Source organism: Lonchura striata, chromosome 13, assembly GCF_050655825.1.
Source record: "Lonchura striata isolate lonStrDom1 chromosome 13, ASM5065582v1, whole genome shotgun sequence".
Classification (NCBI taxonomy): Eukaryota; Metazoa; Chordata; class Aves; order Passeriformes; family Estrildidae; genus Lonchura; species Lonchura striata.
The window spans coordinates 17,434,594-17,452,223 of NC_140715.1; the positions used below are offsets into that span (position 1 = coordinate 17,434,594).

Here is a 17,630-nt window from a genome sequence, read left to right on the forward strand (position 1 = left end):
GCCCCTTCAGAGCCCTTCGAGGGTCAGTGCAAAACCAGCTGTGGGGTCGCACAGAGGCAAAACCTCCTGAAAAAGGTGATTGAAGGGTTCTGAAAGGACCGGTGGCTTGGCAGTGGTGGGGGTAGAGGAGCAGATGGGCAGCAAAGACGCCCCCAGAAAGGCTGTGTCCAGTGACCCCTTGTGCGAGCAGTGAGGGCACGGCTGGGTGTGTAGGGCAAAGCCGACGGTGCCGTGTCCTTGGAGAGGAAACCTTGGGCACGGGGGCTCGGCGTGGGGCAGCGGAGGGCACGGGAAGCCATGTGTGCCACATCCCTGGGTGTAGAGGATATGGGGCAGGGGAGAATATGGGAATGGAGAGGACCACCCAGCACGAGAGGTCTCCAGAGTGCAAGTTCCCAGGAGGGGCAGCGCAGGATGCGTCCCCAGGGCGGAGGAGAGCCCGGAATGCGAAATCACCCGGCGTGCAGGTTCCCAGGAGGAGCTGAGCCGGGGTTCAGTGTCCCTGGGGCTGGGGACGGCCCGGAGCGCGGTGTTGCGGGGGCAGAGCAGAGCCCAGGCTGCGGGATCCCGGGGGCGAGCTGCGTGCGGGGGCGGCCCGCGGCGGGGGTGATGCCGCCCGCACCCCCGGGGTCCCGGCTCGGGGCCGGGCGGCGCGGCCGGCGGGCTGCCCCGGGGGCGCCCCGGGGGCGCGGCGGGGGCGGGGGCCGGGCGGGGGGGCGGAGGGGAGGGGAGGGGGGCCGCCGTTCGCGGCGCTAGGACCGGGCGCGGCGGCGGGCGGAGCCTCCCCGCCGCTCGCCCCTCCGCCCGGCCGCTGCGGCAGTGTCTCGGAGGCGGGCAGGCGGCCGGTCCCTCCGGTCCCCCGGCAGCATCCCGGCCCCGCCATGGCTGGCGTCGGCTTCGCGGCGCACCGCCTGGAGCTGCTCGCCTCCTACCAGGACGTGATCGGCGAGGACAGCCCCACCGACTGGTGAGCGCGCCCGCCGCCGCCGCCGCCCCTTTGTCCCCGCCGCCGCCGCCGCCCTTTGTGCACGGAGCCGCCCGGTAACACCGGCCGCGCCCCGAGCTGCGCCCCCCGCCGTCCCCGCGAGCCCCGGCACACAAAGGCGGGCGGGGCGGCGGGGGGTGTGCCCGGCTCGCCGCCCCCGGTGCCCGCACCTGCCCGCCGCACCGGGCCGGGGCGCGGTCCCCGCTTTGTCTGCGCCGGGCCGGCACGTGCGGGCGCCGGGACCCGTCGGCCCCGGGAGTCCCGGCACGGCCCGGTCCGACCCCCAGCCGGGCAGCGAGAGCGGGGAGCGGGGGAATTCGCGCACGGCGGGGAGGGCCCCGTGGGGCTCCCCGGTGCTGGGCCCGGCACCGGTTCCTCGCCATTGTCTGGAGCTGGAGCCGCGGGCAGGGGCGCCGGGGCAACGGGGGATGGGGAGGGGATCGGGGCGCCCGCAGCCCGGCCCCGCTCCCGACCGGTCCTGCTCCCGACCGGCTTCACCGGTATCCCGGCAGCGGGCGGTCCCGCTGCCCGGCGGAGAGAGAGAGGCCTGAAGCCGCGGGGACACCGAGCATCTCCCGCCGCTCCCGCTACCCTGAGATTCCCCCAAGCTCCGGGGCTGCCGCATCCCTGGGGGGTCGCGGTGTGTCGGCCCGGGGTTGCCCCGCCGGGCTGGGGTTGCTGTTGAGTCGGGGAGGGGAGTGGTTCTCTCCGCTGGGACCCCCGGCTTGTCGCGCTGCCCGCGCCCCGGTGCGGGGCACCGGGTGTCGAGGCCGGCTGGATCCGGGCCCACTGCAGGGAGCATCACCCACTGCCAGCCCACCCGCATCTCCCAGCCCAGCCGGGTGCCGGGAGGCTGGCTGGGGCCATCTGCCCCGCCATCCCCTCCCTGCCCTCCAGGGTGCCTCTGGCAGGCTGGGTGGGAGCGCTGCCGGCGCGCTGGGGCGCATCTCGCTGGGCAGTGTGGAGTGCTGGGTGCATGCTGTGCATGATGCTTTTGGTGGGGGGCGGACGGAGGAGAGCTACTGTGCACCCACCATCCAGCCAGGGGCATCCACCACCCCTCCGGGATACACCCACCGCCCATCCGGGGACTCCCACCTCCCAGCTGGGCTGCACCCACAACCCAGCCGGTCAGACGTCTGTCTCTAAGCAGGTCCTTGCTCTCAGAACAGGGCTGGGTGGGCCTGGGCAGGTCCAGGTGCCCCCAGTCCCCGGGGGTCTCCGGAGGGCCCCACAGTCCCGCTGTCAGCCCAGGGGCGCTGCGGGCAAGCGCCGTGTGTGTCGCCGGCCAGGCGGCAGCTGTCAGCCCTGGGTACATCTCGCTTCCCGGCATCCGCTGCAAAGGAGCCGTCCCTGCCAAAGCTGCTGAGAGAAGCAGAATCGGTTCCCGGGAAGGCGAGGGGGCCGGTGGCGGCTCCCCCACAAACACCTCCAACGCTGATCCCGGCCAGGCAGTGATCCCCTGGCATCCCCATCCGTGGGGCTGACTTTGGTCCATCGTCCCCAGCTGCTCCAATGTCCCCAGCCACCCCATGCCATTGTCACCGGAGCTCCTGGCACTCAGTGCCTGTGGGAACATCATCCCCTCTGCAGGGCCCGCTGCAGGGGTGCTGGATGAGGGGCGATGCTGGTGGGGCTCCATCGGGCAAGGTGATGGGGACAGTCCACGGGGAGGAGGGCCCAGACTGGCTGAGCCAGGGAGCTGCCTGGGGGGACACTGTGCCAGAGCCTGGCCCTGGGCCGCCACCGCGGAATGCCACGCTCATGCCCGCCCGGGATCCCTCGGTTTAGTCTGGGATTTCCCCTGCTCCAGCCCGGTCCTGAAGGGTCCGAGCATCCCCTCCCCCTGCCCGGCCCCGCGAAGGCTGCTGGGGCCCATTACTCGATCGGAAAGGAATTTGGTGCTGCTTTCTGAGCACGCCGACTCCCTGGAGCTCCCAGCCACATTGGAAACACATGTGCCGGGGCTGGGGCGGGAGGCTGGGGCGATGTGACCCCTCCCTGGCCGTGGCATGGGGGGTGGGCTGCCGCGGGAGCCCCGTTCCGGCGCCCGGGGATGCTGCTCTGCCTGCTCCGGTGAGCAGCGGGGCCATGCGAGGGCAGCGGGGCTGCGGTGCCTTTGCCTGGGGTGATGAGGGATCCTCAGTGGAGGCCCCCGGCTGCGGGGAGCCCCCGCTCCGGGCTGCACAGGGCACCTCCACCCACGGGTGACCCACATACCTGGAGCCCGGGGGTGGGAAAGGGCTGTATGGGTTGGGTGGAGGGATTAAAGCCATGGAAGTGGGGTAAGTAATGCATGATGCTGACAGCACCCGCTGTGACACAGCTGGTCCCCACTGCCAGGGGTTGTGGTGGTGCTGTTGGGCTGTGGGGCCCTGGGGGCACCCCTGGGGATGCTACTGGCCCCAGCACGGCTTCTCTATCTCCTGGAATGGAAACCTCCATCCTGGCATGGAGTCAGGCTGTGCTGCTGAGTTGTGTCCACAGCAAGCCCCATCTGCCCTGGGAGCACCCCCGGGTGCAGGCAGCAGCTTTGTGTCCAGAAACCACCCAGCATGGCAGGGTTCTGGGGAAGAAAAGCAGGCAGTGGGTGCCCCCAGCGCCCACAGGGCTCCCCAGGCAGTGATGCTGTAGCTCTGCCCTACTTCTTTTCTCCTGTCTGCTGCCAGCTGCATCCCACCCTGCCAGCTTCCAGCTCGCCGCCCTGGGCTCCCCCAAACTGCTGCCATTCCTCCCCCATTCCTGGGGGGATCAGGGGCTGCATTTGCCACCCTTCCCTGTCACAGACGGCACTTTGCAGCTGTTCCAGGCCTGGAAGCTGGCGCCGGCTGGGGCGGCCGATTAGCGGGATCGGGATGTGCGGATTAAAGTCAATCTTGTTGGTGCAATTATCTGCGGCTCCCTGCCAGGGGCTCAGGGGGCGGCGGGTGCTGGAGGCAGAGGGAGGCCCTCTCCCTCTTAGGCACCTGCCTGCCTTCCCCTTGCTTTTTAGCTCCAGGCTCTGTTTTGGGGGTGTCTCTGCCCGTAGGGACCCTCGATTCCTGTTCCCCAGGCTGTGGATTGAAGCTGCAGGCTCGAGCCAGGACGGCTTTGCTGGGCACAGCGGGGATTTCGGGGCTCTGAGGAGCGCCGTGCGGGCACCACCAGCCGAATGCTGATCGGCAGAGCCGCCCACCCGCGGCGGAGCGGGGATGTGGGGGATCCAGCACGGGCGGCCCTGGCTTTCCGGGTGCAGCGCGTGACGGTGGCGGGCAGGTTTGGGTGCCTGCCAGGCCCCGCAGGTCCCCACTGCCTGCCTGCCTCCCCCGCTCCCCTCCACTAATCACCTCGTCATCGGGGCGAGCTGCATCCCAGCTGGGATGGGGGGGGTTGCCATGGTGATGGAGGATGCTGGTTGCCTAGCGACATCCATCCCCTCGCCCACCCGCCCTGGACCAATTTGGCATGCGTGGTCCCCCCTCCATCGCTGGCTGTGTGCCTCTGGGGAGGTGCTGGCTGGTGGGGGTCCCCGCGGAGCCCCCAAAGGGGCTGGCCAGGGCACGGTGGGAGCGACAGGGGGTTTCCCATCAGCTGGGAATGGTTTCCAAGGAACAGTCTCCATGACGGCCCCATCACACTCTGGCGGCTCATTGATTTGCTGTTGCTGGTGCTCCGGCGTCCTCCCCCAGCCTGGTGCCTGTTGGGCTGGTGGCTCACGTAGCCGGGCACGTGAGTGGGCCCAGGTCCTTACTGGGGCACAGGGTTGTCCCCAAACCTGGTCAGTAGCTGGAAGGGTCGTGAGGGGACAGGGATGGGTGAGCAAGTTGCTGTGAGATTGTGTTGGCTTGCAGCACGGCAGTCGGTGAGTCCCTGTGCCCAAATGACTGTCCCCAAACTTGGGACCCTTCCGCACAGCTGCCACCAAGGTTTGGGGAACAAACAGTCCCTGCCCCACATCCTGTCTGCCTCGCCTGGCAGTGTGGCTCTTGGTGCTGTTGATGGACAAGGGGTTGTTGTGGCTGTGTGTTAGTTTTGGGACAAGCAGCCAGACCCCAGGACATGCCCTGACCTCAGTGTAAGCAGGATGGGGAGGCTGGGGGCTGCCCCACACTCCTCCTGGCTTTGGCTCACCCGTGGTGTCTCCCCAGGGCCCTCTACACATATGAGGATGGCTCTGATGACCTGAAGCTGGCAGCATCAGGAGGTAAGGTCCTGTGTCCCCTCCGCCAGCTTGCCTGTGCCGGTGTTTTCCCTGTCACCAATTCCTGGTGCTGGGTGCACATGGGCTGATGGTGCTGTGCCAGGTGGAGGTTTGCTGGAGCTTTCTGGCCACTTTGAGATTCAGAAGGTGATGTATGGCTTCTGCAGCGTCAAGGACCCCCAGGCCGTGCTCCCCAAATATGTCCTCGTCAACTGGGTGAGTCTGGGGGCCATGCTGAGGGGGGCTGTGCTGTGCCCACAGGGATATGGCTGGGTGTGAGGGAGCTGGCAGTGGCCAGGGGCTGTGGGTGCCCCACAGTCCTGCTGCCCTGTGGAGGTCAGTGGGGTGGGGGTCACCCCGCTGCCTCTCTCAGCTCAGTCCCTCCCTGGCTGCCACAGGTGGGTGAGGACGTGCCGGACGCCCGCAAATGCGCCTGTGCCAGCCACGTAGCCAAGATCGCCGAGTTCTTCCAGGTGGGTGACGCTGGGGAGGGGGAAGATGTTGCCAGGGCACTGATCCTGAACCCTGATGGCTGCTTGCGTTCCCCCCAGGGTGTCGATGTCATTGTCAATGCCAGCAGCGTGGAGGACATTGACCCCGGGGCCATCGGGCAGCGGCTCTCCAACGGGCTGGCCCGTGTCTCCAGCCCGGTGCTGCACCGCCTGCGGCTGCGCGAGGACGAGAACGCCGAGCCCGTGGTAATGTCCCCGTGGCTGTGCTGGTGATGCTGGCGGGACTGGGGCATCCCTCTCGCTCAGGGCTCCTGTGTGCCACAGCCCTCACCCCGTGTGCCCCTTACTGCTGCACTCCTCGCTGATCCCAGCCCCTCCACCCCCACCTTTCCTCCGTCCCAGGGCACCACTTACCAGAAAACCGATGCCACCGTGGAGATGAAGCGGCTCAACCGGGAGCAGTTCTGGGAACAGGCAAAGGTGGGTTACGGAGGGACGCCCCAGGGAGCGGGGTGAGCTGCTGGCTGGCTGATGGGCAGCCCCTTCATTGATCCCCCCCACCAGAAAGAGGAGGAATTGCGTAAGGAGGAAGAGAGGAAAAAGGCCCTGGACGCCCGGCTGCGGTTCGAGCAGGAGCGGATGGAGCAGGAGCGGCTGGAGCAGGAGGAGCGGGAGCGGCGCTACCGGGAGCGCGAGGAGCAGATCGAGGAGCACAGGCACGGCTGGGGTGGGGCGGGACGTGGGTACGGGATGTGTGAGTGCCTGGGTGGGCACATGGGTGTCCCTCACTGGGTGGGATCGGGGCAGGGGCTGGCAGGAGCCGATGCCCAGCGCCTCTCCCGTTCCCCCATTGCAGGAGGAAGCAGCAGAGCTTGGAGGCGGAGGAGGCCCGGCAGCGCCTGAAGGAGCAGTCCATCTTTGTGAGTGCCACGGCGGGACTGGTGCCAGGATTGGAGCCAGGGCTGCCACTGGCATTACCCCAGGGAAGGGCTTTTCCCAGCTGTGTGCCCAGGGCTGGGGGGTGATGCTGTGTCTCTTCCCAGGGGGACCAGCAAGAGGAAGACGACAGGCAGCAGTTTAGGAAATCAGAGTCAGAGGTGGAGGTGAGTGTGGTGATGGCTGTGCCAGTGCTGGTCCTCGCTCCCCATCCAGCAGTGCCCACAGCTAGATGGGAATGAAGCTGTGGGATGTGTGGAGAGTGGTCCCACAGCCCCACACCACCGGGGCAGTGGGGCTCAGCCTCCTCCGTCCCCACAGGAGGCTGCTGCCATCATCGCTCAGCGGCCTGACAACCCCCGGGACTTCTTCAAGCAGCAGGAGCGGGTGGCATCAGGCAGCAGCGATGCTGTCTCACCGGGCAGCCACAGGACAGGTGAGGGGCTGGGGGGGCTGCGGGCACAGGGGTGGGTACCAGGAGACCAGGCACAGGTGAGTGCAGTGTCACAGCTCAAAGGATTGCAGTGGGATGTGGAAGGAGCAGGGATGCGATGTCGGGAAGGGGTGTATCCTCTGCCATCACTGGCACTGTGGTTCTGTGTGCCGAGGGTATGAGGATGGCAGGGGACATCCTGCTCTGCTGTGCCACCATCACTGCCACCATCACCGCCACTGCCACTGCACCTCACGTGGCCCCTGCAGCTGGGGCAGCTTGTCAGGGGCTGAATGTCAGGTTGTCTTCAGCAAAATGGGGCTCACCTTGCTCCCTGCTGGCTGTTGTCCACTCACCTGTCATAGCCCTGGGCCCGCAGCCAAGCTGGGAGCATGGTCAGTGTGTATGGGTGGGCAACTGGAGTCCAGGGATGGCTTGGGAACACATCCCATGGTGACAGCTAAAAGGGGCAGGAGATGCACGTGGGGCACTCAGCGTGCTGCCAGCTGGCAAGGAGTGCCCCATGGAGAAGCTGGGCTGCCCCACGGTCTGGGGTCCAGTGCTGGGACTCTTTTTTGTGAATCTAGAGAAGGACTGTGTGTCCTGGTGGGTGCCTCCAGCCATGGGGTTATGTCACGGTGCTGTGCTGGGGGGCCGTGCCGTGGGCTGTGCTGGGAGGGAGCCTGTGACGTGTGTTCTTGTGTGGTGTGCCATGGGTTGTGCCATGGGCTGTGCTGTGGGGATGTGCTGTGGGGCTGTGCCGTGGGTCGTGCTGTGGGCTGTGTGTTCTGGCCATGCCGTGGGTTGTGCCACGGGTTCACGCTGTGGGGCTGTGCTGTGGCTGAGCAGATAGCTGGTCCCACGGCCGTGTCCTGGCCTCTCTCCCCACCTGGCCAGGCAGTGCTGCCTCACGTCCTTCTGTCCTGCTGCCTTTCCATCCTCTTGTCCTGCCATTCTCCCACCATGCTGCCTTCCACCCTGCTGTGCTCCCATCCCGGTGCCCTGGTGCTCCAGCCCCGCCATGACCGCGCTGAGCAGGGACTGACCCATCTCTTTGCTCTCTTTCTCTCTCCGTCCGTCCGTCTGTCTGTCTTTCTCTCACAGGTCGTCTGTACTGTCCTTTCATAAAGACAGCTGACAGTGGGCCACCTTCTTCCTCCTCCTCCTCCTCCTCCCCCCCACGGACCCCCTTCCCCTATATCTCCTGCCACCGCACTCCAAATCTCTCCTCTTTCTTCCCATGTAGGTAGCTGGGAGCTCCCGGGCGCGCAGCTCCAGGGGTCGAGCCGCGGGCAGCTGCCCCACAGCCCACCCAGCCCCACGGCACACCGGAGCAGAGGCGGAGGCAGCACGGGCACCCCGAGGGGACTGGCACCCAGGCGGGGACCGTGCCCCTGCTGGGGCTGACCCCGTGCTGGTCCCTGTGCCCCTGGGAGGGGGGGACATAGGGCAGGCTGTGCCCGTGGGTCAGATGGGGACAGGGTAGAGCTGTGCCTGGGAAGGTGATGGTCCACAGTGGGATGGGGTAGACTGTGCCCATGGGGCAGCTGTGCCCTGGATCATGCAGGACAGTGCCCGTGGGGCAGGGTCAGGCAGCGTGGAAAATGCTGTGCCAGACTCACGTGCTGATGGGGCAGAAGGGAAAGGGACATCTCTGCCCTGGACCATGCAGGTCTATCCCGTGGGGCAGCATTAGGCAGTGTGGAAAAGGCTGTGCCCAGGATCATGTGAGGCTGTGCCAGTGGGGCAGAAGGGCATGGAGCAGCTGTGCCATGGAGAAGAATGCAAGACTGTCCACAAAGCAGCATGGGATGGAAAAGGCTGTGCCCAGAAATGTGTGGGGCTGTGCCAATGGGGCAGAAGGGGCCGGGTGGTTCCAGGGGCCGTGTGCTCCCACAGGCGCAGTTGACAGGGCACGGAGCTGTGCCCACAAAAGCTGTGTCAGGGCACAGCTGAGTGACATGTGGGCAGAACCAGTGTGCACCACGGCAGGTATGGGGCTGCCTGTCCCCTTGCCCAGCAGATGTGGGGGCTGAAACTCATGGGGGTGGAGGGCACACCTGGAGGGGACATGGTGACTGCTGCACCCACGGAAGCCTCCACCCCACCACCCAGGATGGGACGGCGTGGTGGCAGTGGTGTGCACTTGGCAGGCACAGCTGGGTTGGTGTGGGGCAGGAGCAGTGCTGGGCTTCTGGTTCCCCCCGTCAGTGTGGGCAGCCCCCCACGCCACCCCGTCTCCTTGTCCGCAGGCAGCCAGTCGGACGCCTTCCGCAAGGCCTCGGCGGCGGGCTGCAGCCCCTGCGAGCCCAGCCCGGCCGCCACGCCGCCGGGCCCCCGCGCGCCCGCGGACCAGACGCCGGCAACGCCCAAAGGTGGGCGCAGGGCCGGTGCTGCCTCCCCTGCCCGGGGCGGCCGGGTGCATCCCCACTGCAGCCCCCTCGGCTCCTCTGCAGCCCCGCCAGCCGCGCTTGCATGGCTCAGCGCATCTGCGCTGTCCCGTCTGCGTCCCTCGGCACATCCCGCCTGCCGCTGCTGTGTGCCACAGCACATCCCCGCTGCGGCCCCCTTGGCTCTGCTGCAGCCCCCCTCAGCTGCCCTTGCATGGCTCAGTGCATCCATGCTGACCCATTGCATCCCCCAGCGCATCCCCGCCGTACCTGCTGCTCCGTGCCGCTGCATCCCCGCCGTCTCTGCTGCATCCCCGCGTGCAGCCCTGCCGTCACGGCCGTATCCCCACCTCCTCCAGTGCATTTTCTAATGCCAGTGCATTCCTGCTGTCTCTGCTGCACCCCACGCCATGCATCCCCCCATCCCCAGTGCATTCCCCCAGCTCGATACGTGCCAGCCCTCCCTGCTGCACCCCCCAGTGCAGCCCTGCTGTCTCTGCTGGGTCCCCCAGTGCGATGCTGCCCAATCTGCGCCGTCCTGCCGTACGTCCTTTCCAGGGCTGCTGAATCCCTCTGTACATCCCCTCTGCCCCACTGCGTCCCCAGGGCACCCCAGCCAGCTCTGCTGCTGTCACCGTGTGTCCCTGCTGCATCCCCACTGGCCCCGTGGCATCCTCTGGTGCATCCCAGCTTTCCCTTCTCCGTCTTCCCAGGGCACCTCTCCCGTTCCCTCCACAGCCCTTTCTGCCTCCCTGCCACTCCCCAGGGAGTCCTCCTTGTGTCCCCTCACTCCCCGATGCATGTCTCAATCCTCTCCCTGCCCAGCCATGCCCACCCATCCTTGCAGCATTCCCCGTACTGTGCCCAGTCCAAAGGACTCCAAATCCCCCTGAGCTGCATCCCTGTCCCCGGGTGACCCCCAGCCCTGGACGAGGTTGTGTGTCCCCACTGACTGCTGTCCCCTCTTTCAGAGTCCCCCAGCCCCAGCGCACAGGAGCCCGGGCCAGCCACGCCCGAGCAGCACTGGCCCTTCCCGGGGCCCGAGGACAAGGCCATCGAGCCCATCGAGCCCCCTGGGGACGAGCCCAGTCCCAGGCCAGTGTGGACAGCGGGGGGTGATGCCCTGGGGGACCTGGTGACCCTGGAGCCCACCGAGCCCTCCCTGCCACCCGTGGCTGACGAGCCCCAAACTGGGGAAGCCCCCAACCCTGAGAGCCTCATCGACCTCTGGCAGAGCGATGGGGTGACACCCCCAGCTGCCTGGCCCCTGCCTGCTGCCCCTGTCCCCGAGACACCCCCGGCCATGCTGCCCGAGGAGGGGGCCCTGCTGAGCCTGGATGAGCTGCCTGAGCCCCCTGCCACCTTCTGCGACGCGGAGCAGGAGGACGAGGATGAGGAAGAGGCAGCTGGCGAGGGGGATCCCCAGTCCCAGGATCTGGGCTGCCAGCACACGCCCGAGGAAGACACCCCGGGCCGAGAGACGCCCCCCATCACCAATGGGGAGATGGCCCACAAGGATGGGACACCGGGTCGTGGGGAGCAGGTGAGCACCACTGTGGGGAGAGGTCAGGGGGTGATGGGGGGCTGGGGGGGTCCTGACAACCTGCCCCCACCCCTCAGGCCAGCGAGGGCTACTTCAGCCAGTCCCAGGAGGAGGAGGTGCCCCCCACCGAGGAGTTGTCGGCCAAAGCCCCCCAGCCCGTCTTCTACAACAAGCCCCCAGGTGAGTGAGGACAGTGAGGAGGGGGAGTCTGTCCCTCTCTGGGACACCCCAAGCCATCCTGACCCCTCTCCCTGTCCTCCAGAGATCGACATCACGTGCTGGGATGCAGACCCTCTGCCCGAGGAAGAGGAGAGCTTTGGGGGGGCCCTGTGAGGCCAGGCCCCGCTGCCGGCACAGGCAGCCCGCCCCGGCCGGCGCGGGGCACGAGGGGGCTGCAGCCGGGGGCCGGGCCCCCCTCACCCCTCTGGGGCCCCGCAGGATGAGGCCTCCAGGTGGCGGCCGCCCCTCTGCAGCCCCGCCCCGGGGCACCTTTTACAGCCCCCCCTTCTCCTCTCTTTTTTTAAGTTGTCGGTAGGAGCCGTGTCAGCCCCCCAGCCCTCCCTTAGCAGCCCCCCCACCCCGATACCCCAGCGCCCCTTTGGGGGGGACGACACACGCTCGCATCCCCTGCCCGGCCGTGGGACAGGGTCCTCGTTCTCTTCGTGCCCCCCCCCTCCCCGGGAGCCCCCCCAGTACTTTGCACGAGTTCAAAGAAAAAAAAAAAGAAATAATAATAATAAATGAATATGGCAATAAAGTGACCCGACCGAGGCAAGGCTGCAGCCAGCGGCGTCCCCCCCCCAAACCCCGGCAGGGAGCTGATGTGGGGGCTTTTACCCCTTCCCCACTCCTTCTTTGCTGGGAGCCCCGTCCTCCCCTGCTTGGCCCCTGCTTGGCCCCTCTCCCTCCCATTCCCCCTGGAAATTTTTGGAAAGCACAAGTTCTGTACCGGCGGTGTGCTCATGTCTGTTAATAAATAAAGCGTCTCCCACGGGGGCTGCAGCCTGCTGGGGCGGCACGGAGGGCTGGGACTGGGGCGGGGGGGGGGCTACGGCTGCCTTGGGGAGGGGGCGGTCCCACCATGCCAGCCCGCCAGGAGGCAAACCCGAGCCACAAACTTTTATTCTCAAACTGTAACAAACAAAAAATTTAAGAAACAGAGCAGAGTCCGGGTCCCCAGCGCCCCCGGCCATGGGGGGGCCGGCGGGGGCCAGACGGGGAACCAGCCCCTTCCGCGCCGGCGGCGATGGCCCGCGCCGGGGCGGGTGTCCCTGGGGTGACACGAGCAACCGAAACCCCCCAGGTGCATGGCAAGGTCCGGGCGTCCCCCGCGGCCGCCGTTAGACAGCGGTAGTCCTGCCGAAGAGGGGCATGGAGACCGGGAGGTGCCAGGGTCCCGTCTCGTAGGTGTCCCTGCTGCTGAGCTCCGAGTCCGTCCAGCTGGGAAACATGCGTGGGGAGCACTCCTGCTGCAGGTAGAGGTCCGGGCAGGCAGGGCCGGGGCTGGCTGAGCGGGGCAGGTGCAGCGCTGAGCCGTAGCCGGCGTCCAGGAAAAGGGGTTTGTAGCTGGGAGGCTGCTCCTGCTTCTCCAGCCGCTCATGGCTCAGGAAAGGGGCGTTGATTTTGCGGTAGAGCCCCCGCGTGTCCATCAGCACCTCGCTGTATGGCGGGGGGGGCTCCGCCATCAGCAGCGCCTCCTCATAGCACGGCGGCTTTGACAGGTCTGACTCTGCAAGGCAAAGCCCCCCCCGGACCCCTGCTGCCGTCAGCGCTGCGCCCCGGCTCTCGCGTCGTATCCCCCCCAAAACAGGGGGAGGCACGTGCTCCGGGGATGCGAGAGCCCCTCCCTGCTCCTTACCGTGCCGGCAGCTCCAGGGCCGGGGGGGTGGGATGTGGTGGGGGTGATGGTGGTGATGGTGGGGCTCGAGGCGGAGGCGGTGGGGAATGGCGATGCCGGGGGGGCTGCCCCCGTAACCCTCGTAGTGCAGCGGCTCCATCTCCAGCGCGCGCAGGCTCTGCTCCCGCAGCCGCTCCTCCTGCTGCCGCTTCACCCGCCGCCGCAGGTAGCTGCAGAAGCAGCACAGCAGCACGATGAGGCCCCAGATGAGCCAGAAGCCCGCGAAGCAGGTGAGGAAGGTGTAGGTGCCCTGGGACATCACCATCTTGGCAGCCGGCCCCGGGGGAAGGCCCCCGCCTCTCCCTGCCCTCGGGATGGGGGACGGGATGCTCAGGGCGGCGGCAGGGTCAGGGAGGACCCGATGCTGTCAGGGCCGCCGAGGGCATCTCCCCGGGCCGTGCCCGGCGCCGTCTCCTCTGGCCCGCGGGCGAGCCTGCCGTCAGGGGTCCGTCCTCGCCATGGAGCTGGGGGGGGCTGGAGCGGGTGGGTCAGGCCTGGGTGCGCCGGGCGGGCGGCGGGGCGGGGGGCCGGCGGGGCGGGCGGCGGGGGGACGGGGCTGCCGGGGTCCCGCTGCCCATCGCTGGGGGGGGACCGCCGGGGTGGGGGCCCTGCAACGAGACAGACGCGAGCGTGAGCGACACGGAAACGTGGACGCCCTGTTCCCATGGTGACTCGCTCCACATGCGCCGCAGCGCCCGCAGCCAGGGGGAACCGTGCCTGGCACCCCATGCGCCCCCCCCCCACCATCACCCCCAGGGATGCAAACCTGCGCAGCTCCCCTAGAATCGCCCACGGCACTGCTGGGCACCCTGGGGTGGGAGATGGATGCTGCGGTGCCACAGCATCATCTTCAAGATAACGGGGTGCCCAGTGGGATCCCCTTCTCCTGCCCACCCAGTGCACCCTAAGTTGCTGCTGAGCCCAGGCAGCTCATCCCTGCGCTGCCACGCAGGAGGGTGACCTGGGGAGAAGGAGGGACAAGCAGAGGTGCAGGTTCCCTGCGGCACGTGGCGCTTGCAGGAGCACGTGCACCAAAGCCATCGCTGGCCTCGCAGCCACTGGGGATGGTGGCACCCCAACACAGCAATGCAGAGCCAGGGGTGGTGGTGATGGGAACCATCACCCTCGTCCTTTAGGCAGGGTGACAGCTCGGTCACATCCAGCCAAGCATTAAATGTCAAAGGTGTGTGCCAGGGGCAGGTCTGCTCCTCAGTGAGTGGCGAGCAGCACCCATGGGTGCTCGCAGGCAGGCACGTAAGCACCCGTCAGGATTCTCATTATCGTGGTGTGGGAGAAAACGGGCTGGGCAGCAGGGAGGAGGGTGAGCCTGGAGCGACGGCAGCCGAGGGCTGGGTGATCACGGTGACATTATCACTCCCCCGGAGTAGGGCGAAGGGGCGCGGGGTGCTCCATCACCCTGCGGCGCAGGGCCACGCTGCTGGCAAGGGATCACGGCAGGGCCACCGGGGCTGAGGGTGCCGGCGGGGCCGGAGGGCCGAGCCCGGCGGAAGGAAGAGACGATGGAGAAGGAAGGAGCCGGGGGCCCTGTCCACGCTCCGGCGGGCAGCGGGGGCTGCTCCATCACGCCAACAAACGCGTGGGCTGAGGCAGCGCCGGGATCTGGGTCTTTGGGGAGGGGGTGCCCTGGCTGAACCTAGCTCGGTTCGGGAAGCGCTCGGCACATCGGCTGCAACAGGCTCCGCGCCGGCAGCCTGGGCATCCCCGGGGAGGAGAGGTACCGTGCGGAAAGGGCCGTGGGTCGAGCCCCGGGATGACGACCGGGGGAACACCGGGAAGCGGTGCAGGGCGGGCCGGCGGCGCCGCGGACCGGGGGCGTCCGCAGCTGAGGCGTGCGGGGGGAGCGGGGCTGCCGAGGACGTGCGGGCTGGGGGAGGAGCGGGGCCGGGATGGAGACAGTCACGCCGGGCGGAGAGCGGAGCGGCCGCCGAGCCGGGCCCCGCCGGTAGCCCCGGGCCGCCCCCGGCCACGGCCTGGGCCCCGCTGCCCGCGTCGCATCCGTACCCGCTGCCTCTGCGGAGAGGGTGACACCCCGGCGGGGAACCTCCCCGCTCTCCGTGCCGGGCGCGGCACCCCTTCCTCATCCTCCTCATCCTCCTCCTCCCCCGGGGCGCGCGCCCGCCGGGGCCGGACCGGAGGTGCGCGCCCCGGTACGCGCCGCGCGCCCCCGCCGCGGCCCCCGGTGGCGACGGCCCCGCGCGCCCCCGCCCCGGCCCCGCTGCCCCCGCACCGCGCAACAGGCGGAGACGCCGCGCCCGCTCCCTCCGCGGCTCCCGTTACCGGCGGCGGCGGCGCACGTGGCTCAGGCGGCGGGCGGCGGCTCCATAGCGCGGCGGGGGAGGGGGCCCGGTGCGCGCCCGGTGCGCGGCGCCGCCGCCGCCTCCCGGCGCTGCCTTTGTCTCCGGTGAGCGCTCCCGCGCCGCCGCCGCGCGCCGCCCCGCCCGCCCGGGCTCCCGCCCCGCCGCTCCGCCCCGCCCTCGGCTCGGGGAGGGATCCGCGGGCTCCCCGCACCCCCCGCCCCGGGACCCGCCGCCTCCCGGGGGCTACCGGCTGGGCACCGGTGCTGCCAAGGGAATCCCCCCGGCTCCGGCCCCTGGGGAACGGCGGCGGGATGCCGGTGGCGAGAGGACCAGGGCATCCCCGGGGGTGGCCGCGGGAGCCGCACGGGGTGGGGGAGCCGGGGATTCCCGGGTAGCGGCTCCCGGTCCGGGTAGGGTGAGGGCCCTGCGATGCCCGGTGGGGTGGTGCCACAGGCTCCCACGGTCGGTAGCCCTGCACTCGCCCTGGAGGTACCCGGCGGGTGCTGCCACCCGTTCCCGCAATGCCATCCCCAGCCTCCTCAAGGGGTGACAACTGCGTGTTCCCCAAGGGGTGACGGCCAGCACAGGGCCACAGCCGCTGGCAAGACCTTAACAGCCCCTGCCACAGCCCAGCTGGCCACTGCAGTGAGACACGCGGCTCTGCAGGGCAGGGGTGCCAGCCTGGCCCCCCGAATGGCCAAAATGGAACTGGGTGTCCTGGGGTCACCCCACCGCCTCGGGTGCCATAGCCCCAAGCAGAACCTTTGCCAGCCCGACCTGGGCAGCTGTCCCTGAGCTAGGGCTGCCCCCGCCACTGCTATCCGGTGGTTGTCACCAGCTCTTCTCTGCTGTAAATGAGGCCCGTGGTCGTGGCCCCCATGGGACACCCCTCTGGCTCCTTCCGACTGCACCAAGCTCGGGCTCCAGTCCCCGAGGTCCCTTTGCTGCGCCCTGGGGCTGTGCCAGGAGCGGGGCAGAGTGCTTTTGGGGCGCAGATGCGCCAGATGCGGGTGGGTGATGGGCGTGGGTGCCCCACGCAGGCCATGACCCCGCTGTCGTTTCCTCCCCGTGGGCAGGGTGGCAGGCGCCCGCTGCGGCAGCACACACGGCGCATTGTCCTGCCGGGGGTCGGCCGGAAGGACTTCCTCCATCCCGGCCAGGGGATGGCCTGGGCGATCCGGGACTGGCAGCCCACTCCCACCACACTGGGCACAGCGGCTCCGGTGTCCTGCCAAGCCCGACCACCTCGCTCGCAGGGGCCGCAGTGGCCGCGTGTCCCCCGGCCCCCTTGGCTCTGCCCCCGACTCACCTTGCTGGAACTCGCCTCCTGCGATCCGACCTCACAGCGCGGCCACGGCAGTCGGGCGCTGCCGGCTCGGTGTTTGTGGGGGTGCCCCAGCAGCACCCAGGGCGGGCAGGGGGCTGCGGCCATGCGGGGGGGCCGGGGTGGTCCCTTGAGGCATGGGGACCGCAGGGACGGGGGGCACGGTGCGGCCCACGGGCATCGTCAGGTCAGGGCAAGGGCGGGCGAAGGGAGCCAGGCCTCCGGCCCCGCCAGCGCCGGGGGCCGGGAGCTGCCTTCCCCTTCCCCTTCTCCCCAGCAGCGGGGGGAGGCAGGCGGGGGAGCGCTCCCCGAGCCACATGGTGGGCTGGAGGAGGAGCCGTTGCCCAGGCAACAGCTGAGAGCATCCTTCACCCCTGAAAATGGTGTGCAGAGCTGCCACCACAGCCCCACAGCACCGGGGGGTGTGCTCAGGACCCCACAGCTCGCCTGTGTCCGTAGGGCCCAGATCCACCCACTCCAGCTCTGGACATACACCAGCATCCTTTCACCTGTGTGCTCCTACCCCCATCAAGGACAGGGATGGGGAGGAGACACCCCCCAAATGCTGGGGCTCCACTGGGCAGGTGAGAAACAGGTGGAGCCACTTCCCTGCCCTGCTCAGGGCTAGGCTAGCCACGGCTCTGCTCACACTCCAGCTCTGCCCGAGCTACCCTGAAATGTGACACTGGTGACCCCAGGACCTTGGTGCCAGGGTGCCATGGCCCAGGCAGTGCCAGGAGGGCAGCACAAACATCCTGCTTGGTGCGTTTGGAACAGCAATGCCCAGGCAGTCCCCATCCCCCCGCCTGCCTGCCTTCCTTCCAGGGCTGCAGAAAATGCCTGGATTTTACCCCAAGATGCCCCCTCTGAGTGTGAGAACTCCTCGGCCCGCTCCCATAGCAACTGTTCCCTAGCTACCCAGCCGCACTTGCTATTCTCATCCCAGTGCAGCTGCGTGCGGCCCCCCCGCGCTGCGCACGAGGCTGGCGCCGCTGCCGCCAGCCCCGGACCCCAAACCCACCCTGAGTCCCCCACCAGGCTGCCCCCTCTGACTGCTTCACCCTTGGTGACCGTCGTGACCCTCACCCCGTGTCACCACGCAGGGTCCCCCTTGCAGGGGCTGTTCTTGAGCTAAGCAGCAGCACTCTGCGCTGCCCCAAGGTTCCCATGCA

At 68.7% G+C, this 17,630-nt stretch overlaps 2 protein-coding genes across 6 annotated transcripts; one reads left to right on the forward strand and one right to left on the reverse strand.

Annotated features, from left to right (window-relative positions):
* The first annotated feature begins 818 nt into the window (after positions 1-818).
* DBN1 (drebrin 1) lies at positions 819-11,910 on the forward strand. Of its 3 annotated transcripts, none has more exons than XM_085591540.1 (15): positions 819-967; positions 5,113-5,168; positions 5,269-5,381; positions 5,564-5,638; positions 5,717-5,863; positions 6,020-6,097; positions 6,182-6,333; positions 6,474-6,537; positions 6,661-6,720; positions 6,875-6,989; positions 9,239-9,361; positions 10,348-10,919; positions 10,997-11,099; positions 11,182-11,215; positions 11,418-11,910. In XM_085591540.1, the coding sequence occupies exons 1-15, from the start codon at positions 882-884 to the stop codon at positions 11,452-11,454; spliced, it is 1,815 nt and encodes a 604-aa protein (XP_085447666.1). In that variant the 5' UTR covers positions 819-881; the 3' UTR covers positions 11,455-11,910. The 3 variants fall into 3 exon arrangements, with proteins under 3 accessions (XP_085447666.1, XP_021386356.3, XP_085447665.1); XM_021530681.4 differs by lacking the exon at positions 11,418-11,910 and adding an exon at positions 8,091-8,228 and having other exon boundaries at positions 11,182-11,390; XM_085591539.1 differs by lacking the exon at positions 11,418-11,910 and having other exon boundaries at positions 11,182-11,390.
* A 114-nt stretch (positions 11,911-12,024) lies between these two features.
* Positions 12,025-13,269, reverse strand: PRR7 (proline rich 7, synaptic). Of its 3 annotated transcripts, XM_085591557.1 has the most exons (3): positions 13,079-13,206; positions 12,778-12,986; positions 12,025-12,675 (listed from the first exon to the last, which is right to left on the reverse strand). In XM_085591557.1, the coding sequence occupies exons 2-3, from the start codon at positions 12,914-12,916 to the stop codon at positions 12,260-12,262; spliced, it is 555 nt and encodes a 184-aa protein (XP_085447683.1). In that variant the 5' UTR covers positions 12,917-12,986; positions 13,079-13,206; the 3' UTR covers positions 12,025-12,259. The 3 variants fall into 3 exon arrangements, with proteins under 3 accessions (XP_085447683.1, XP_021386440.1, XP_021386439.1); XM_021530765.3 differs by having other exon boundaries at positions 12,025-12,648; positions 12,778-13,269; XM_021530764.3 differs by having other exon boundaries at positions 12,778-13,221.
* Positions 13,270-17,630: the final 4,361 nt, after the last annotated feature.